The sequence below is a fragment of the Amblyomma americanum genome, chromosome 4 (assembly GCF_052857255.1).
Source record: "Amblyomma americanum isolate KBUSLIRL-KWMA chromosome 4, ASM5285725v1, whole genome shotgun sequence".
Taxonomy (NCBI): Eukaryota; Metazoa; Arthropoda; class Arachnida; order Ixodida; family Ixodidae; genus Amblyomma; species Amblyomma americanum.
The window spans coordinates 62989676-63011978 of NC_135500.1; the positions used below are offsets into that span (position 1 = coordinate 62989676).

A 22303-nucleotide genomic window follows, 5' to 3' on the forward strand; every position below is an offset into this window, starting at 1 on the left:
CACATATCTCGACACTGCCGAAGCCGTCCGTCCTCGACCTACAGCCGCTACCCGCCGGGTTCTGCATATTCCCGCCGCTCTCCCTCGCCCTCGGAAACGACCTCTTCTGGCCACAACGCTCAGACCCCGCTTACCAATCGTTCGTCGTCACCTCAGCGCCGTCGATCTCCATCGCCCCGACCTCGCCGCCCTTCGTCGCCGGCCCCATATGCCCGCTCCCGGTCGGAAAACTGATGGCTGCAGCGTCTGGGGGTGATGCTGCTCTGACGACCCGACCAGAAAACCCTCCTTTAACTCTTCATGCTCATCGGAACATCCTTAACGTCGACGTGGACGGGGTCCCTGTTACCGCTCTGATCGACACTGGAGCGCACGTCTCAGTCATGAATGCTCGTCTTCGCCGTCGCCTAAGGAAAGTGCTCACTCCTGCCCCCTCAACTGTGGTCCGTGTTGCAGATGGCGGTATGTCTATTGTCGTCGGAATGTGTACTGCTCGTGTTTCAATAGCCGGCCGCCATACTTCTGTGCTCTTCACTGTCCTCGAACACTGCCCTCATGACATCATTCTCGGCCTTGACTTTCTCACCGACCATTCCGCCCTTATAGATTGCGCCACAAGCATCGTTCAACTCGCTCTACCTGTTCCTTCAGAGCCACCGGATCCAATTGTTCACCGACTGTGCACCGCCGACTTTGTCCGCCTGGACCCCGATGCCGCCACTTATGTCCGTTTCTCCTCGGTCCCGCCAGTTCCCGATGGTGACTACATCATTACTCCGGTTCCTGATGTGCCCTTTACACGCAGTGTTGCCCTTGCGCATACAGTTGTCACCATGTCGGCAAATCAAGCGTCCCTTCCGGTTCTCAACTTTGCCTCTTACGTTCAGCCGCTCCCACAAGGTATGTCGCTCGCCACGCTGTGCCCTGCTGCCGAATGCGTCGTATCGGCGGTGAGAAGCGTCCCACCCTCGTCGAACTGCCGCGACTGTGACGTCCCACCACCTGATGAATATGCAAAAATGATTGCTGCTGACCTCTTACCAGGGCAAGCTCACGACCTTCGGTATCTTCTGTCGTCTTTTCGCGACATCTTTGACTTCGATGACCGCCCTTTGGCTCGAACATCTGTGGTCACGCATCGCATCAACACCGGTGACGCAGCTCCTATTCACAGACGACCCTACAGAGTGTCCAGTACAGAACGCACCATCATACAGCAAGAGGTGGACAAGATGCTCAGTAAAGACATCATAGAGCCCTCGTCGAGCCCTTGGGCCTCACCAGTTGTGCTGGTTAAAAAGAAGGACGGCAGCTGGCGCTTTTGCGTTGATTACCGGCACCTAAACAACATAACAAAAAAAGACGTCTATCCACTCCCAAGAATAGACGATGCTTTGGACTGCCTTCACGGAGCCAAATTTTTCTCTTCAATTGACCTTCGGTCCGGGTATTGGCAAATCTCTGTTGATGACAATGACCGCGAAAAGACGGCATTCGTCACACCGGACGGCTTATATCAGTTTAAAGTTATGCCATTCGGTCTCTGTAATGCGCCAGCTACCTTCGAAAGAATGATGGACTCCTTGCTTCGCGGCTTTAAATGGTCCACATGTCTATGTTACCTCGACGATGTTGTGGTTTTTTCGCCCACGTTTACCACGCACCTCGACAGACTGGCGAGCATTCTTTCTGTCTTCCGTCGAGCCGGGCTACAGCTCAATTCGTCGAAATGTCAATTCGGTCGCCGCCAACTCACCATTCTCGGACATCTAGTCGACGCTTCTGGTGTCCGCCCGGATCCTGTTAAAGTTAAAGCCGTCAAGGACTTCCCTATTCCCCAGTCGTCTACGGATGTGCGCAGCTTCGTCGGCCTCTGCTCGTACTTCCGCCGTTTCATCAAAAATTTTGCCGGCACCGCTCGCCCCCTGACCGACCTTCTAAAGAAAGACACCCCTTTTACCTGGGGCCCTGCCCAAGAGGAGGCCTTTTCTTCGCTAGTCGACTTACTCACCTCCCCACCTATTCTGGCCCATTTTGATCCGTCGGCTCCGACTGAAGTTCGCACAGACGCCTGCGGTTATGGGATTGGCGCCGTGCTAGCCCAACGTCACCAAGGGCAAGAACGCGTTATTGCATATGCCAGCCGCCTCCTTTCTACAGCTGAGCGAAATTACTCAATTACAGAGCGCGAGTGTCTAGCTCTTGTTTGGGCCGTAGCTAAGTTCCGACCGTACCTGTTTGGCCGTCCATTCTCCGTAGTGACCGATCACCACGCCCTTTGTTGGCTGTCTTCACTGAAAGACCCCACAGGCCGGCTCGGACGTTGGACGTTGCGCCTCCAAGAGTATTCTTACACTGTTCATTACAAGTCAGGGCGTCTCCATCAAGACGCCGACTGCCTGTCTCGGCACCCTGTAGAGCCGCCTGATCCTGGAGACAACGACCTCGGCCCGTGCCTCTTCGCTATCTCCGATCTGGTTAACATCGCGGACGAGCAGCGACAAGACTCTTCCTTGCGTATTCTCATTGATCGCCTCAACTGTGCCAGCCGAGATCCTTCATTGCAACTGTTCGTCATTCAGGATGGCGTCCTATACCGCCGCAACCTTCGTCCTGACGGACCTCCGCTCCTGCTAGTCGTTCCCCAGCGTCTTCGTTCATCTGTCCTAGCGGAACTACACGACCTACCGACCGCAGGCCACCTCGGCGTCTCCCGCACATACGATCGGGTCCGACGCCGCTTCTTTTGGCCTGGTCTGTACCGCTCTGTTCGGCGTTACGTTGCCTCCTGCGACCTCTGTCAACGCAGGAAGAGACCATCAACGTTGCCTGCTGGCCTTCTACAGCCTATTGACGTACCTCTCGAACCATTCTACCGTGTTGGACTCGACCTTCTCGGACCTTTCCCGACGTCCTGCTCCGGCAACCGTTGGATTGCTGTCGCGACCGACTATGCGACCCGGTACGCTATCACGCGTGCGTTACCAACAAGTTGCGCAACCGATGTCGCCGACTTCCTATTGCAGAACGTAATCCTTCACCACGGCGCTCCACACCAATTGCTGACGGACCGCGGCCGCTACTTTTTGTCCCGAGTAGTTGACGATATCCTCCGGTCCTGTGGCACGCAGCATAAGCTCACTACAGCTTACCATCCCCAGACGAACGGGCTTACCGAGCGCCTCAACAGGACTCTGACCGATATGCTATCCATGTATGTCTCGCCCGACCACTGCGATTGGGACGTTGCCTTGCCTTATGTAACATTTGCTTATAATTCGTCGCGGCATGATACCACCGGCTATTCTCCTTTCTACCTTCTGTTTGGTCGGCATCCTGCGCTGCCATTGGATACATTACTACCGAGTTCTACTGCCTCGACCACAGAGTATGCACGTGACGCCATCTCCCGAGCAACTATGGCCCGTGAAATCGCCCGAGACCGGCTCACCGCATCTCAGACCTACCAGAAGTCAGTTTACGACCGCCGGCATCGCCCAGTACACTATCCGCCGGGCTCACTCGTCCTCCTTTGGTCTCCTTCTCGCCATGTCGGTCTCTCTGAGAAACTTCTACGTCAGTACAGTGGCCCTTATCGAGTTCTCCGTCAGGTGACCGACGTGACCTACGAGATTACACCTCTTCATGCTCCGACGTCGTCCACTAGCCCTTTGACTGACGTCGTTCATGTAGTCCGTCTCAAACCGTACCACACGCCTGCTACATCATCCCCTTAGCACCGGGACGGTGCTTTTGCCGCCGGGAGTTATGCTACGGTTGTGCTTGTGCTTGGAACGCTCGTGCTTGGTGCGCTCGCGCTTGGAACGCGAAGAGGACGAAGTGCGTTTCTGCTGCTGGGCTTCGCGTGCCCGGTTGTTCGGCTGCGTGGCTGTAAGCTGTTTCCCTGTAAATATACTGTTCCCTTTTGGTGTGCACATCTTCACGTTACATTATAATGTCTTCGCATTAAAGAATCTCTGTAGTGCGCGAGGCGTGTGCCAAAAATATGCAACCGGCTTCGCTCGCTTACAGCGTGTTTCATTTTTTTTTAATCCTTGACTCAAGTTAGCTGGAGCACTGTATATTAGATTAACCCTATGTGGAGACAGAGAAGTGTCTATGTGGAAGATTGAAAAGTGTGGACAGACGCGATAATTTTGCGCACAACCTGCGTTTCTTGCTTACTCCCTGTGAGGGTAGGGTGCCTCGATGCCCCTGTACATCCAGGCACGCTATGTGAGGGCCGCATGAACTGCCACTGCAATGAACGCGGTGGGTCGGCAACGTCTTTCGTATCCTGTATGCATTTCCTTTCGTCAAAAATCCTGCCAACATGGCTGCTCCGTAACCCCGGTGAGCCTCTTCCGGAAGAACCTTGTGAGCGCTCTCGGGATCACAAAGCCTGTCGCTGGTTAGCTTTCTTTAGAAGGCCGTTAAAGGAATTAGCTTAGTTCGCTTCCCTCTGAATTCAAACGACGTCTTATGGCTTTATTCTCGCGAAACTCAAGACGGGAAGTCTGCGCATTGCAAGCGCCTGCTCTATCGACGACGGCGCGAGGATGGGCGCAGATTACTCAGCCTCAGCCCGAGTGTGCCCTGCGAGTGGCGTACACGGCGTTCTTCTGGTGGACAGGGACCACCCGCTCGTCGAGCAAGACGTAGAAGGTCTCGTTGCCCCTCTCCGCTTCCGCGTAAATCTGCAGGCCCGGCAGCTCATTATTCTGGTACCTGATGCGGGCTACGACAACCGCCAGGTCGGACTTGCGCCACTGCAAGTTCGGATCGTCGTAGAGGAAGTACTCCTCGAAGTTTTCAAACTTGACCAGCTGGTTTGATCGGAAGTTCGGCGGAAGGGGTTCCCAGTAGTACGAGTAGACTCCGGTGGAGAGGACGTGCTGCAAGCGGCGCCAGAGAAAGCGAAGGGCGCGTGTGAACAGCCGCACTTGTTTGGCGAGGGTGGCGTTAAAGCCAATGTGCAGTGGTACTGTTCAATCGAAGCACCTGGTTCAGTCATTAATTCGTATTCCTTGCAAGAACCTTATGTAAAAGGCGACGCAGAAGCATCGATGGGTAATGGGTATGTCATGTTCCACTCGCTGCCGAAAGCAGTACAAGAACTCCCGGAACGAACCCGAATGTGAACACCATTTGTAGCCTCATTCCCTGTTCCATACATTTCTTATACCCATAGCTCAACGCGGGCCACACATCTTTAGCCAACAGGTGTTCAAGTTTTTGGTCACGACCTACTGGGACGACGCTTTGCTCGATGAACGCAGTTATGCAGATATTGCTGAACAAGAAAGCATGACACAAATTCTGTCGAGATGGCTACGGCGCGATAACAGTTCACGCTGTGTTACAACCACTTGAGAGGGCAAACAGGTGAACATATGAAGGTCAAGCGGGCTAACGGATGGATATTGGTTGTCAGCTAAATTGTTCATTACCGGGAAAAGTATGTATAGACTGGTTTTGCCATGAAAAGGATCTCTGAAAAAAAAAACACCGAAGACACACATTGCCGCTATATACAAACATGATACACACTTAACACAACCCTTGAAGCAGCCCACACACACAAGAAAAAGGGCATGTGGTTCTCAAAACGACGCGCTCAACTTCTTACGTTGTGGAGACGACGTAGGCTATAAGATCAACGTTAAATGCAAAAAAGCATAAAAAATACTCTCTCACACACATAATGCGGTCGTCACCAATACATTAAATGCTAGAACACTTGTTTAGTTGCTCAGTCATAAGCTGCGTAATATTCGCAGATCACAGACATTTTTATTTCGAAAAATTACGCAAAGCCTATTTAGCCCTCCTAATGCAGATTGTTGCCCAGGTAAGTATGCGTGGCCTCGTGATAAAACAAGCTTTTGTGTGATTCGCATCTCTCAGTTTCGTTGGCGTTCCGGAATGTTTTCGAACCAAGGAAAAAGAGCAGTGCGAAAGAGGTTGGCAGATTGAGCTGGTTGCGAACGCCGAGGTAGCACGCGTCAGCGGAGGGTTTTTAATAATAATAATTGGTTTTTGGTGGAATGGAAATGGCGCAGTATCTGTCTCATATATCGTTGGACACCTGAACCGCGCCGTAAGGGGAGGGATAAAGGAAGGAGTGAAAGAAGATAGGAACGAATAGGTCCGTAGTGGAGGGCTCCGGAATAATTTCGACCACCTGGGGATCTTTAACGTGCACTGACATCGCACAGCACACGGGCGCCTTAGCGTTTTTACTCCATAAAAACGCAGCCGCCGCGGTCGGGTTCGAACCCGGGACAGCGGAGGGTCAGGGTTGTCTTTCGCCGATGAGATGGCGTTGTTGGAATTAAAATTGAAAATTTCAGGAGCAGAATTGGCAACTGAAATATTGCGGTACGAGAGAGAGGTCGGGAGGCGGTGGACGGTGTAATACGAGAGGGGGTGCGTCCGGAGAATGGGGCGGGCGTCGCGGAGCATTTCGAGGTAGGCCAGAGAGCGGAAAAGGCAGACCGCAGACTGGAAAGTTGGAGTGCTGACACAGCTACCGCGATCGAGAAAAAGGAGGAAGGTGTCAAGGCGTGCCAGAGGAGCGCTCTGACGGTTTGAAGGAAACTGATGAAGACAAGCTCGGCGGTGGAGATATCTGTGCTGCGGCGAGCAGGCTAGCATCCGGGAATGATGCGGTAATCGAGGATGTCAGACCTCCGGATCGGTTGGCAGTGGCAGCCGCAGTGTCAGAAGTGGTGACTGCACTGAAGGAGGATAGCGGCAACAACCAGGAAGGCGCAGACGCATCTGCGGCTGTAATGGTGACCGCAGTAGAGCAGACCGGTAACGCTGGCGCTGAAAGAGGTTACGGCAGGCATACAAATTCTCCAGAGCGCGAAGAGTCCAGGCGCGAGCAAACTGGCGGCGCTACGCCGAGAGAGACCGGCGAACGCGCGAGAGTGCGCGCTCATGATGCGGTAGCAGGTGTAATTTTGTTTGGCAGTGGAGGCGAGATCGCGGGCCAACCGTGTGCGCCAATGGCGTCACGGGAGTCGCAACAAATGAAAACGACGCGACTGGCGAATGAGTCTGAGTGGGCAAGTCACCAGTGTGGCGGAAAGACTAAGCTGCGCTTCGCAGAAAGGTCCAAGGGGGGAACGCGTGGTCAAAATTGTAACGAGTGTCAGATGGCGCCTTGTCAGAGGCCGTACGACAGGGGACGGCCAATTGCACTAATCGTCAGGAGGTATGCGCCGTGGCAGATGAACAGTAAGGGCGATTGCGTTGAACCGACTGACCGCCCTCCGCCGCAGCGGGTTTATAGCACACTGTGGCGTTCGAGACGGCAATTGTGGGCAGGCATTGTGAGGACAACGCTGACAAGCTGCCGAGGCTTATAGCACCAGCTGCATTGGTAACGGGAGCGGGGTGAAAGGGGTAACGCTGTTCCCTAGTCCTTTGTTTTAATGGTGTCGTAGTGCCCGGGGGAGGATCACGGGACACCAGCCGCGCGCGGTTGTGGTGTGAAGTGTGGTGCGTTACGTGGAGGCATGCATCACAGTGGCGGTGGAGGTGTCGGGCGCGCGGCCTTATCGCATCCGAACGTAGCCGGAAGAAACGGCCGCCGCGGTTGTGCGCGTGTACGCGCGGGCGATTCGGCGCGCCCAAGAAACAGCCGGCGCTTTGTGTTTCTGTGTGCGTGCTTGCCGCTGACGAGAGACACCCCCCCCCCCCCCCCCCCCGAAGAGCAGTTACAGGGGCATCATCCGATAAGACCAAGATCTGCGCGCCGCCTCCGCAACGACGGGAACCAGCTCAAGATGCCTTCACATGGAGCCGACCGAAGGGAGCAGCGGGGAAGCAAGGACGAGAGGAGGATGAGGATAAACGTTTATTTTCGTCGACCAAGGTAGCAGTTGGTGTGGGGTCATAGCCCCATCGAGTGGCCATGAGCCCGTGGCGTAAGGCGACTTCTAGGGCTCTTGGCAAGGACAAGAGAGAGCAAGCTGGAAAGGAGGACCGGGAACAGAGGGGAAACGACCGAGAAGAGCGGGACAGATGGGTGGTAGATGCCGAGACGAGAGGCCGCATCTCGACGGCAGAGTTGTGTCACCACAGTTGTGAATAGATGTGAATAAATTAGGCACTGTGTAACCGGAATGTTTGGTGCGGTCTGGCTGAATCGGGAGGAGAGTAAAACAAAATAGAGGAGGGAGGAAAGAACCTGCCTGACTGCATGCAACCACACAAGAATTAGTCCTTTCTTCTTGTGTGGTTGCATGTTCTCGTGTGGTTGCATGATTTTGCGCTGCTCCTTTCCCTTGTTTCAAAATGCACCAACTAGCCCAAAAAGTTTTACGGAATGTTTTCGTCTAATTCCGTTTCTTGCTTTGAAACACCGATACATCTTTTTGTAGCGATAGCTACACTACGTCAGTCACCTCGCGAGGGTAGTAAGGCTGCGCGCTGAGCCGTGGCACCATCGCTCCGCCAGCTGTGCGCATGCGCGGTGTGATGTCATAGCCCGCAGCTGGTGTGCGCGCCTCGCCGCTGCGCCTATGCGGGTGCAGACGCCGCCCGCCTCGTTAGCTGTGCGCATGCGCGAAGTGACTTCAGAGCACGCAGCTGGTGTGCGCGCTGCGCACTTACATTACGCTAGCATTTCGGGCCTTCGACGCGGCGGCGCCGTGGCCACCGTGGCAGCTGCCGACGGCGCGGCGCGCCGGCGAAATCGGGTGGGGGTAGAGTGGATTGGAGGAGAGGGGAGAGAGAGTGAATCCGCGTCCAGGGACGAAGATGAAGAAGGAACGCCCAGCGAGAAGCAGCGGCGAAAGCCCCGCCGCGGTGGCTCAGTGGTTAGGGCGCTCGACTACTGATCCGGAGTTCCCGCGGGTTCGAACCCGACCGCGGCGGCTGCGTTTTTATGGAGGAAAAACGCTAAGGCGCCCGTGTGATGTGCGATGTCAGTGCACGTTAAAGATCCCCAGGTGGTCGAAATTATTCCGGAGCCCTCCACTACGGTACCTATTCTTCCTTTCTTCTTTCACTCCCTCCTTTATCTCTTCCCTTACGGCGTGGTTCAGGTGTCCAATGATATATGAGACAGATACTGCGCCATTCCCTTTCCCCAAAAACCAATTATTATTATTAAAGACTGACTTTGCAATTCGACTGAGCGAGCTGCACTCGGCCAGCGGTAGCTATCGCGTCACTCCAGGTTTAACCGGAGCTAAACCACAGCCGTTTTTTTTAAAGATTAAATGCCTTGAAATAAGGCAGGGCTTGTGTTGTACCGTTTATATTATCCCTTAGGGGCATATTGGCGCTCTTTTGTTTGCTATATATAATTACCCGTCTTCTAGACATGTTTCCTGTAGCTGTTACAAAAATGTAATTCATAAGGTGTTTGTCTTGCAGGAGGATGGAAACTCAGCATATACTGTTTCATAGCTAAGAACGGACGATGGATGCAAGGGACACTTGTTTGTGAGCTGCGATGCCACTCTAGAGATAGATAATAACGACGCCTCTCGAAACACTAGTTGTTTATTGCTGGTTTCGTGATTCTTCACAAACTTCATGTTTAGGGAACGTAGTTTTTTCTCTTGCAGGCGCTACGCTACTAGAGACCAAGATGCTGTAATATTTCCTGTACGAAAGCACTGTTAGCCTCCTAACCTGGAAAATGCCGGTGTGAGGTGAAACCTCCGAAGCTAGGCACATGATGAGCGACATGGTAGGAAATAAACGAGACTTTGAATGTCTGGCGATGGCTATGCTGGTTTGGGGTTGGAAATGATAACGGCCTTTAGGTTGAAGGTCATTAGTGTAAATCCTTGACGGTTAAGGCCTTTAGCGTGAATATTTTTAGGTCAAAGGATGCTTTCGCTTCCACAACACATAAGAACATTAGGTGCCCTCTACTGATTTTTTTTTGCCGTTATACTGTTTGCCGTTATACTACAACGCCATTTTATGGTTTACGAGATCGTGTGAGAAGATTCCTTTGTACGAGTGTATTTTTCAGCCTTAAAGGTTTCTAAAAAAATTGGAGGGCACACCTGGGCTTCGCCTTAGGGGCAAGAAGCGATAGCCTAATGGGCTAATTCCAATAGATGCAGAATTGGTCATTTTCTACTTTACACTCTTAGATCCCTGGGAGTCCTCACACCACTCATGGCGCAGTAGTGCGGCGGTTAAGCGATGGCAGGCGCTGCCACCGGTGGGCCTTGTGCGGCCGAAGTTGCTCTTCCCGAGCGACCTTTCATTATTTTAACTGCCACCTGCCACGGTGGGCAGTTTGCTCACAATCCAGTGGGCACGTTGTGATGACGCCGCAAGGTCACGTGACCTAGGCGAGCCACCTGCCTCATAGGTTGCTTTGGGTATTATTCGCTCACGGTCAACGACGGCGACGCCGGATTTTCTGCGTCAAGAGTTCCTTAACGCTATCGCGTTAAAATTATTTTATTGCCGTAATAATGCATACGAAACTCGTATACTAATTACTACGAGACTTTTCTTCTTCGCCATGGTACAAAAAGCCGCGCTTAACCCGTGATGTCCGCAACGTCCGGAGACGATAGAGGCCCGTGTGGGAGGCAGAAATATACGTGCATGCAAATTCTCCTATAGCGGGGGTCACAGGACCACAAGGTCCGTCCAGTGGCTAGGATGTAGAGAAAGTGCATTGCTTAGGAGGCTATTTTCTGTGGTCAGGCCGAGGGGCCTTTGCTTTCATTTGTCGCCCTGTTTGGCAGTGCGCGTGGTTCTAATATTTCTCAAACACTATCACAAGCTGACAATCTATAGGCACTGCGCTTGTTTAACTAAACTGTCCCGGAAACAGCAGGCACCCTTCAGTGCCAAACTCCGCATTCAATGCTACCTCGCCTGCTTCTCTAACGCGTGCTAGGTTTTCCGAGGCTTCCGACACACGTCGCTGGACGACTCTTTCACCTGCGACTGCCGCCACGAAAAGACATCGGTCGTGGTCATGAGAAGCGCCAAGGGAATACGGGGCGGACGTACACGAAATACGGACGCCGTGACGACGGTGAGTGGCGGCAGCACCTGGCTGGGCCCCAGGAAGAAGGCACGGCACAGTCCGCTCTCCATGGAGCTGTAGCCGGGCATGTGGGTGACCTCGCGCAGCTGCTTGTTCGCAAGCAGCGTGTCGTTGTTGAGGAACTCCAGGGCCACCATGCACAGGTAGGTCTCCTCGCCGTTGGCCAGGTTGCCAATCTGCGAGGGCCAGCCCAGCCACCGAGCGGTGACAAGAATGGAGGTGTGCAATTTCCGTAAATTTTGAATCCTCTAAAAAAACAAAAAATAAATAAATATTGAAAACATTGGGAAGAAACTCAAAAGAAGAACATGTCGACCATTTATATCCTGATACGCCCGAAGTTTATACTTAAATTTAGGGCTCAAAATAAAGTGAAGACAATTCAGTGAGCTGCAGATAGGAACATTATTGGTGTAAGGATATGAGACAGGAAGAGAGGAATGTGGGTCAATTAAGCTTATGAAATCATAGTAGAAATGAAGAAATGAACATGAACAGGGCTTGTAATGCGAAGGCAAGATAACCGGTGGTCGTTAAGAGTAAAGGACTGGATACCACAAGAGAAGGCAAGCGTAGCAGGGGGCGGCGGAAAGTTAGGTGGGCAGATGAGATTATGAAGTTTGCGGGGGATAAGGAAGCCTCAGCTGGCACGGGACTGGGTTAATTGGAGAGATATGGAAATTGTCTTTCTCCTGCAGTGGGCGTAGCCAGGCTAATGATGACACCCGAAGTTTCCCACCGAAAAGTCTTTTTCACGGATTTTTGTTCCCATATGCACTCTATTGACTGGTGTTTCCACTACTCAAAGACTGCCACTTGGTGACGTTGGCGTGCGGTATCGATGGTTGTCTGCACTTGCAGCCTTGGTGAGGCAAATAAGTCGCATGCGGAGCAACGCTGAAAGGTGCGTGCTGCGGGCACCGGAGGAAATTATGCGGAGTCTCTCCACAAGCCAATCCGGTGAAGTTCTGGGACAAATGCTGTTGAAAGCTGACCATTCTAATAATCAAGCTGACAGAGGAGCCAATCAGCCTACCGTTAAGAAACGTCTGCAGAGTGAATTACACTACAGTGCCAGTAGATGCCTGATGAGACACTGCCACCAAATGATATAACACCCGAACGGATACTACCTGGAATCCTTCTAGCTTTGAAGGCTCGCGTTTGGGCTGCCATAAATTGCACACGCTAAGTGGGCCACTCTCGGCTGTTGAACATGACAGGGTGATGAGAAAACAGTAGAAAAAGTAGAAAAAACAGTCATTTCACGCGGTGTTTGCACACTTTGCAGTGGCGGAGAGCATTCTGATATAATCGCACTTCGTTTCCTTATACTCCACGTTCTGCATAACTATTTTCCCGAACACCTTTGCTGCTTGCGGTCATCGGGTTTCCCTGAACAGGTCCTGGTTTCTGCTGCGGGACCGTTATCTAACAAGCTTAAGCCAAAGCACTTGTCTCACAACGCAGATGCGCCGTATCAAGAAATGAGATCTGCTACATGTAATGCCATACGTGCACAAAATCTCGCATAATTGCCACGAGATACGGTGTCAACGTTGTCTTTTATGCTCCCACGAAACTGTAGTCACAGTGTGCCCGTATCTCAACCAATAAGAGCAGAAAGAAGAAATGCAATGCCGACCACCAGAGTATATCTACAAAATGTACCACTGCCGCCTCGGTGGATCAGTAGTTATGGCGCTCGGCTGCTGACCCGAAAGGCACGGGCTAGATTCCGGCCGCGGCGGTCGAATTTCGATGGAGGCGAAATTTTAGAGGCCCGTATAGTGGGCGATGCCAGTGCACGTTGAAGAACCCCAGGCGGCCGAAATTTCCAGAGCCGTTCACTACGGCTTCCCTCATAGCCTGAGTCGCTTTGGCACGTTAAACCCCCATAAGCCCAACAAAATCTATTGCCAATCTTGTAGTCAGGTGGAAAGGTCTACATCGGCCAAACTAGCCAACGCATTAACGATCGCATAAGACAACACCGCACCGCGCTACATGTTACATTGCAACCATTGTCAAGTCTGTAACCCCCTCTTCAATGATATCAGAAAAACTTTTGAGGTCAGTATGGTAACCCGCATTGAAGGAATGCGAAAGCATTGACGCCTCCTTGTTACTCTTTGCCCCTCTTTACCTCTCTTTGCCTCTCGTTTAGTCTCTTTGCTTTACTCCTCTTCTCTTGTCCCTTCTCACATTTACTCGTCTAAGCACTGATGTAAATTCATACAACTTTCCAATTACCACAATTAATTGTCTTACTTAATCAAGTTCCATCAATTGCCCATTTTGAGTTTTTCAACTGGACGCCACGCTTTGTTTTCAAATTTGGCACCACGCGTTGGCTCTGCTCACACTTCCGGTTTTTCAAATTTGGCGCCACGCGTAGGCCTGGCTCCGCCCACTTCTTGGACATTTTTGGCTCTAATTATTAACTGATCAACTTATAGACACAGTTCTGTTTTTGACATCAACCTCATATGATCCTCTTTCGATTACAACCATTCATTTGGCGCTGCCTCTTCTAAGTTCCTCACGACTGCTGGGGACACTTTTTGCGGACACGGCCTTGTCGACATAGCCTAGTAAAGCTTTCGCATTATTAATCGGCTGTGGAAAAAGTGCAGATAGAGTGAGAAATCCTGAAGCATATAAAGTAAAGAAGTTAGGCACTGAATGCGTCTGCGACAGCTGGGTAGGGTTAATTTCAACAGAATTACATTTCAAGAATGGGACATAGTTTGTCACATGCGAAATAACAAGCCTGCACCGTATCAGATGTATTTGTTGTTTGTTTTGTAGGCGTTGCTTACGTACATGTGCGCCCGGCTATTGTGACAAATTTCACCGAGTAAAATTCAGCTCTTTTCCAGCGTCGCCCTGTCTACTCCTCCTTCTTGTGAATGAGTACTTTTCTACTGGATTTTCCGTGATCATGCACCAAGTGGCCCATCAAGCGACGCTTCTTCAATCCTGTTATAACCATACCAGGGTATCAAGCTTTCTTCAGAAAAAAGAAATAAGCTCGGCACTGTTGCCAAGGCCGTAAAGGACTACAAGAACATTTTTTTTTGTAGTAGCAAGTTTTTTAGGCGCAGATGTTGTAGCGACGAAGCAGCAGCAGATTTAATTTCAGTTTTAAATTTCATCACACGTACAACCGCATTCTGATGTAGAACAGACTGACGCAACACTTGTCGTTTAGGCCTTCACTGCAACTGACAGGTAAGCATGAATAACCCGAAATTATTTTGAAACTGAAACGTATGACATTAAATGAAGCGCACTTTTTCGCCTTTTCTAAATATTTTTTTTTACATAGCTGCCCATTACATTTCAGTGCTCACTGGAATAATTGCCCAGTACCTCACTTACAGGCCCTTTAGACCATGTCTGATTTATTTTCCTGTTTACCATTCCGCGGGGAAAAAAATTAGAAAAAAATTTTCTTTTTCCAGCAGACTTGGGTTATTTCTCTGCGCCCTCCCATCAGTAGAGGATAGCCGTTCGCTGAGAACAATGGCATCCAAGCGGATCATCGCCCAGGGGACGCGGTGAGTTGCAACACTATTTGAAGGAGTGTGTGTTGGCCTAATCGCCAGGACGACGGGGGTCTTCCGGCTGATGACTTCGAAGAAGTAGAATAGGCCTGCCGGGTGGACTGAATCGAGACGCGCGTCGAATTGTTTTTTTTTCAAAAATTTTAAACCATAGGCGCTTTCACGTGGAGCAGAGAAATTCGCTGTGCGCAGCCATGAGGCCTTCATGTGCGCTGTACGAAAAGATGGCCATGCAACACACCGTACGCTTTCAAGTGCGCGAGGACGCACCTTGAAGGAGTTCGGCTCGATGTGGTACATGCCAAAGCTGTACGTGTACATCTTCTCGTCGTCGTAGTCCTTAACCCAGCTGGGTGGAACTCTCCGTCGTGGCTGCATGTGGCCGCCTGGTGGAGAGAAGGAAGTGATTCCGAGACGTCGAACAAAGCACATCGAAAAGAGATCAAACGGGAACGATTTCTACACGCACGATCGTTGACTGGCGACAGCAGCCAGCCCTGCAGTTGGCCGGAACGTCAAAAGAAAAATTTGAGGTCCTTCTTAACCACATTCTTAAAAAAAAAAGATGCGGCGATAGCATTTAGATTGCTCGCTATGTTATCTACAATGAGTGTCTAATGTTCTTACGTGTTTCCGACCAAAACGCCGCATACCTTATTAAGGTATGCGTAAGTCATCACCTTCTAGAACGTTTGAGTACGTCCTATTGGATTATGATACGGGATTACAGTAATCCAATCCACTTTAATCCCCACTAATTCACCTTAATCCACTCTCAGGGATGGGTCTACATCCAAGCATTAGAAGGACTTTTGAAACTTCGGGAGGTGAGTCAACTTCCAAGTTTTGGAGGTCCTCAAAATTTAAAGCATTTGTGACGCTGATGGCGTTATGATGCTCATGACCAAGCATGGAATTTCGTGACAGAGAAGCTGGAAACTCATAGTGAGACGACAACTTAAATCCTATCGCATTAAAACTACGCCTGTCGCGGTTCCTTGAACCCGCTAAGATGACAAGTGTGGTCATTAAAGGCCTGTTGAGCTTTTCAGTAAATTATACTACTCGTTTAAAACTGCACTTTTTAACAGGACTTCTTTCTACTTTTCTATGCGCACAAGCAGCGCGCTGCCCGTGTCGCCCAATTAGCGTTGTCGTTTTGGCGCGTGTTTTTTTTTTTCAGAAATTAGAGACTGGTTGCCTAACGTCTTGCAGAAGTCCCCTTTTTCTCTCTGCGCTTTGCAAATGAACAAAGTACAGCAAATACGCGTAGATCCAGCGCTGGTATGAGTAATAATTGGTCTTTTGGGGAAACGAAATGACGTAGTTACTGTCTCATGTATCGTTGGACACCTGAACCGCGCCGTAAGGAAAGCAATAAAGGAGGGAGTGAAAGAAGAAAGGAAGAAAGAGGTGCCGTAGTGTAGGGCTCCGGAATAATTTTCACCCCATGGGGATATTTAACGTGCACTGACATCGCACAGAACAAGGGCGCCTTGGCGTTTTGCCTCCAGAAAACGCAGCCGCCGTGATCGGGTTCGAACCCGGGAACTCCGGCTCAGTAGCCGCGCGCCCTAACGACTGAGCCACAGTAGCTGGTATGAGTCGTGAGCTCGGCTTTTTTCGTCCTCGTATTTTGATTGCGTGGTCCTAACGTCGACGACCTAGCGACAATCGCAGACCGCCACCTTAAGTGCATACGTCCGCCTCATTTCCAGGGCCGTCACTTGCCAGGGTTTATATACTGTGTGATTACAGAGCGGCGCTTTCAACACGCGACTGACGCGAATAAGGCCGACTGCCTAACCAAGCGTTAGGTGACTACACAGCAATGAACGGGGACATGCTTGGAAGTACAGCCTGGGTGTGGCTGATACGAATGGGATGGACAAGTAGAGTGAAGTAAACAGAGAAAAATATTGTCGGGAAGAAAAGTCTGGGGTGCGCGAGAGCCAATCGTATTCCATCGCTGTGTCAAGTAGCTGCCCAGTACCCATCTCGTACCAAGCCTAGGTAGCGGAAAGCCGTCGCACAGGTGCTGCCGGTCACACCCCACTTATTGGAAATGCTTTCATAGACATTTCACATAAGAGCTCGCTGTGCATAAGCCATGCTGCTTCCTGGGCTGTGGTGCCCACCTGACGCTAGCACGTGGAAGTGGCAGCGAAACTGGCTTTCACCAACCCTGAGTGGGGCCGTTTCGACATCTCTCTCGGCCGATGTAAGGCAAAGTCACGTGAAGTGGAATCTCGGACGTTAGGCGATCCAAGTGCTGGAAGACGTTCCCGGTGCGTTCACCAGTTACGTCAGTGATAACACAATAAAACGCACTCCGCATGCCACCTCACAATTGTTTTTCGACGTCCCAGGAGTTTTCCATGTGAAGTCAACGCAGAAAAGTCAGATCCCACACTACGGCCGACACGAAGACAAGTCTTCTTACTAAAACTGCGGCTAGGGCACAGATGCTCCCCCTCAACACTTATTCCCTTTGTATTGTTTGCTGCTGTCAAAAATTCCATCTTACTGCCCTTTCTAACTCCGTGGAACACTACGGATACTCGCAACGTCCTGGGAACTCCGCTGCCCACCAGAAAAAAACAACAATCGAAGCAATATCGTACCGCCGCACTAGATCGCACCCGCAGTCTACTTTCAACGCGCACACTCGGGCGCAGCGTCCGATCGGCGTCAACCCTATCAGAAATGGAACGCCTCCGACGAAGGCATGCGGGTGCGTGCCAGTGCTCACCTTCGAACATGAAAGGAGTGAGGGTCAGGAAGACAGCAGCAGCCAGGCTGAAACGGTGCATCTCGTACCAGAGGATGACCACCGCTGCGGTTTCACTCGGGGAAAAAAGGCAATGCCCGTGCGATTCGCGGCAGCTGCACCTTCGTCTTCTTTCTCGCTCGCGAGGACACGCACTCACGGAGCAGCCGAAGAAGCCGAAGACGCTGGCTAAAAGATGGAAAACGTGTTTGCTCATTTATTTCTCCGTGTTAATTTCATAAACCAAGGAAGTAAGGCTATGTGAAGAGTCCTTCAATACCTTTACTGGTTATGAAAATTTGCCGCAATGCTACAGGAGAGCTTTGTACGCTGCCATTGGCGACCGCCTCAAGGCGCTAGCTGCAGTATAAGGCAGGGTGCTTTTATGCAGCTTGCTGCATGCTCTAATATAAGGGCAACGAGTGAATGTGACTACGGAAAATGCACCTTGGGCAATGGCTACACTGGCCATTTTCGCGACCATCTGAGCTAAACTGGTCATCACTCTTTCTACGAACTTTCTGCCTTTTCTTCCCGCCTCCTCACACTGTATAATGACACTGTTTTGGAGCAAAAAATAAATAAAACCACGTTTTTTAATACATCTTTATTTTTACTTCATATTAGAATGCGCTTAGGGTGCTGCGCTGATAGGAGGCGGGTATTATGAAAGAAAGGGGTAAGGCTGCCTCAATTTTAATAATGCGAAAGCATTACATGTCCCATTAGCAGAAAAGCCAGCGTCCGCCGTCTATGGCGCAAAATTCGGAGGATGTCAGAACGGTTTGTACGATGTCACAACACCTGTACGCGAACATGTATAGTCATGAATGATTAAACCTAACTGTTACCTATGAAAAGTCATGACCCGTAGTCATTCTGCAAAGCATCATGACTCAGCACTTTACAATTAATGTAAGTAGGGTTTTTACAAATTACGCGCAGACATAGACATGCCCCATAATCATTCTGCAACGTAGCATGGCTCAGCACTTTACATGTAACGTAAGATAAGGCATGTAATCTGTACAAAGTGCACGTAGTGTAAGTTGGAGCTAATTTGGAAAAGGTTCGGAACGGGCCAACAGCACTCCGAGATCAGCCAGTCCAGCAGGAGCGTGCAGTAGGCGACTTAATGGGCTGATAAGACAGCGGGGTCATAGTATGTCTTGATGCGCTGGACATGGACAGTCTCGCGACCGCGGCGTCGCGAGATCGGAGGACGACGTGAGTGGCTGAACCATATAGTTGACAGGAGATGTTTGCTGCAAGAGGTGATAGGGGCCTTGTTATTTGGCGAGAAGTTTCCGCGAAAGGCCCACAATGCGGCAGGGATCCTCAGCCAGGCAAGACAGCCGCGCGGGAAATGCTGGGCAGGTTTATCATCGTGGCGGATTTTTTAGAGAGATGGGGTAGCTGTCGTGAGCGACCGATGATGCACTCAGATGTGTCACGGTGGTAGGGGAGAACAGCAGCGATGGGAACTGAGGGATGTCGGCCGTAAAGAAGGAAGAAAGGAGAAAACCTTGTTGGGTAGACTGCGTAGCAGTATTGTCATCATCGTCATTATCCTGGCCACGCCTACTGCGGGATAAAGGCCTCTCCCATGTTTCTCCAATTAGCCCTGTCCTTTGCCAGCTGCGTCCACCGTATGCCCGCAAACTTCTTAATCTCAACCGCCCACCTAACTTTCTGCCGCCCCCTGCTACGCTTGCCCTCTCTTGCAATCCACTCCGTTACCCTTAAAGACCACCGGTTAACTTGCCTTCGCATTGCTTGCCCTGCACGAGCCCATTTCTTCCTCTTGATTTCGACTAGGATGTCATTAACCCGAGTTTGTTCCCTCACCCACTCTGCCCGCTTTCTGCCTGTTAACGTTACACCTATCATTGTTCTTTCCATGGCTCGCTGCGTTGTCCTTAACTTAAGCTGAACCCTTTTCGTTAGCCTTCAAGTTTTTTTCCCCATAGATGAGTAATGGTAGGTGAGCAGTATTGTACGCGGACTTAATATGGGAGAGAATCAGGTTCCAGTTCGTGTGGTTAGAACTGATGTACATAGTCAGCATGTCACCCAGAGTGCGGTTAAAGCAATCAGTAAGGCCGTTTGCCTGAGGGTGATAAGCAGTGGAAGTTTGTTGGATGACGTTGCACTCTCGGAGCAGGGTTTCCATGACGTCAGAGAGGAAGACGCGGCCTCTGTCGCTGAGCGGTTCACGACGGGCACCGTGTGTAAGGATGAACCGCCGCAGAAGAAAGACGCCACATCCTGGGCAGTCGCAGCAGGGAACGCAGCGGTTTCCACATGCCTCATGAGGTGATCAATGGCAACAATAGCCATTCGTGCAGTGACGTGCAGTGCAATAAACTTCGTGCAATGACGGCAAGAAGTTTCGCGGGGTCAGGGCGTACACCGTCTTTCGACACAACGTGACCTAAAGTTGTGAGTTCACGGGCAGTAAAATGCATTTCTTTTTAAGTTCAGCTGCTGGCCAGCGTTTGTGAGGCGTGTCAAGACGGGCTTAAGGCGGCATACATCCGTCTTAAAGTCGGGCGAAAAGATGACTATATCGTCTAGCTAGCACAGGCATATCTTCCGGTTGAGGCCATGCAAAACTGTGTCCATCATTCGCTCGAAAGTGGCAAGAGATTTACATAGGGCGAAAGGCATGACGGTGAACTGGTAGAGGCCGTGAGGGGTCACAAACGCTGTTTTGACACCATCTGGCGCTACCATTGGGACCTGCCAATAACTAAAGCACAAGCCAAGCGAAGAAAAAAGCTCTGCGCCTTGTAGACAGTCCAGAGCGTCATCAATACTTTGAAGAGGGTAGACGTCTCTGCACCTTCAATAGTTCAGTGGCGGAAACATTGTATGGGCGTTGTCACAGAGGGGCATGGGCACCAGTGTCAGTGTGGTGCTCGACAGTCGACGCGCGCCCCGAAATGGGTCGCTGGCAATCGGAGGAGCGAATCTTCTCAAGAAGTACAAGAAGCTGGGTTTTCTGAGTGGGAGGAAGAGTGGCGTCAATAGAGCGAAGGAATAGGTCGGTCGATGCAACGGCGGGCGCAGGAGCAGATGAGCGAAGGCCGTCCATGTCGACCGGCGGCGATTTTGTGGTGGCGCCGTGGTTGAGAACAAAATCGAAGAGCTGCACGGTGCCGACGCATTCGCCGCGGCACAAGCGAAGGAGCTTGAAAAAGGTTTGGAGACCTACACTGCGGTGAGGCCGGCGGATATAGTGAGCAGGGCATAAGGCAGCGCAAGGCAGTGGCGCCGCAGAAAAATATGAGACGGCTTGAAGACAACACTTGCATCGCGAACAGAGTCACAGGAGGGAGGAAAAATAACGGAAGAGTACGCAGGAATATCGGTACTGTCGGCAAGAAGAACTTTGGCAGAAACACAGGCGTCGCAAAGTTCAGCCTCTGGCACGTAATTCGGCAGCGTAGAGAGCGCTACTTGAGGCCGAGCACAGTCGATGACCAAGTCGTGGAGCGATAGCAAGTCCCAGCCCAAGATGGTCGAATGCGGACATGACGGCAGAACGATGAACTCGATAATATATTTTTTTTTATTCAGATACCCTAAAGGCCCTTATGGGCATTACATAGGGGGGGGGGGGGGTTAACAACAGGATATTTCAAACACAATTAGGGGGGGGGGGGGGTGCAAGGCAATATAGAACATCGCGGTAAAGATCATCGAATACAACAAGAAAATATAAAAAGAAAAAAAGGAGAGAGAATTGCATACATGTAAAAAAAAAAGAACAACAACAACACTCCGTACAAAGCATGTAGATGCACTTACAATGCGTCAAAGGCATAAAATTCTGCTTTTACCCAACATGCGTAAAACTGCGTTTCAAATTATTTACAAATGAGTCATGATCACGTATAGAAGCTATTTCTTTTGGCAGCTTATTCCAGTGATGAATAGCTAGAAAGAGCGGTGATTGTCGCAGGAGATTCGTACGCGCAAACATGGGACGTACTTTGAACGGATGGTCGAGGCGGGGGAAAATTTTTTGTGGGGGTTTGATATGGGATGCTGTAAAGGATGACGGGGCATGATACAATCTGTGGAAGTGGGAAAGTAGTGCTAACAGTCGTCGTGTTTCTAGAGACGGTAATTGGAGGGACTTTTTGATAGCCGTGATGCTGGATGTTCTAGAGTATGTTTTAGTGATGAAGCGTGCTGCTTTATTTTGTAAAGATTCCAGCTTGTTTATTAGGTAAGTCTGATTTGGATTCTATATTATGGAAGCGTATTCAATCTTTGAGCGAACTAGAGCTGTGTAAGCTAATAATTTAGTTGACTGATTTGCTAAATATAAATTTCGCCTAATGAAACCAAGTGTTTTATTTGCTTTCGAAATTATTTCATCAATGTGATCATTCCATGTAACGTTAGAAGTTAAATGGACTCCCAAATATTTTAATGTATACACATTCTCTATGCATATGCTGTTCATGTCTTGTATGACTACTCGATCAGTACACCCTGCTAACGGCTGGATGAGGTGCGCGCTTGCAGTTCGTAACGACAGGCCAGAAAGGGGCGTCTTCACTTTCCTCACAGAGCGGCAATGGGCTACATCCATGAAAAACCGCAGCTCCGGTGTCGACAAGCGCCATCGCAGACACACCCTTTACAAAAGCTTCAATTAAGTTAGCGGCAGACAAACCAGGCCTTTCAAATTTCGACGACTGCGCAGTTCTTGCCTCAGAAACTGCGGCACCTAGTTCTCCTCTTGAGTTGTCGGGGGACGCCATCACATCAGAGAGAGAGGGGAGACTTAAATGAATAAAGGAGAGGCCTGCTTGCTTGTTGGCCTAGCATGCTGCTCCAGGTGTGGGTGAAAGAAAAGAAGATAAGAGAAGAAGAAGGTGAAAGAAAGGAAAATAGAAAAACGAA

The 22303-nt window shown here is 50.6% G+C and overlaps 1 protein-coding gene and 1 pseudogene across 1 annotated transcript; both read right to left on the reverse strand.

The window, feature by feature from the left end:
* Nucleotides 1–4513: 4513 nt before the first annotated feature.
* LOC144130137 (uncharacterized) lies at nucleotides 4514–17487 on the reverse strand. The gene is made up of 4 exons (XM_077664150.1): nucleotides 17366–17487; nucleotides 14884–14999; nucleotides 11008–11220; nucleotides 4514–4895 (listed from the first exon to the last, which is right to left on the reverse strand). The coding sequence occupies exons 1-4, from the start codon at nucleotides 17424–17426 to the stop codon at nucleotides 4581–4583; spliced, it is 705 nt and encodes a 234-aa protein (XP_077520276.1). The 5' UTR covers nucleotides 17427–17487; the 3' UTR covers nucleotides 4514–4580.
* A 3737-nt stretch (nucleotides 17488–21224) lies between these two features.
* On the reverse strand, nucleotides 21225–21860 carry LOC144129525 (uncharacterized; annotated as a pseudogene).
* Between the last annotated feature and the right edge of the window lie 443 nt (nucleotides 21861–22303).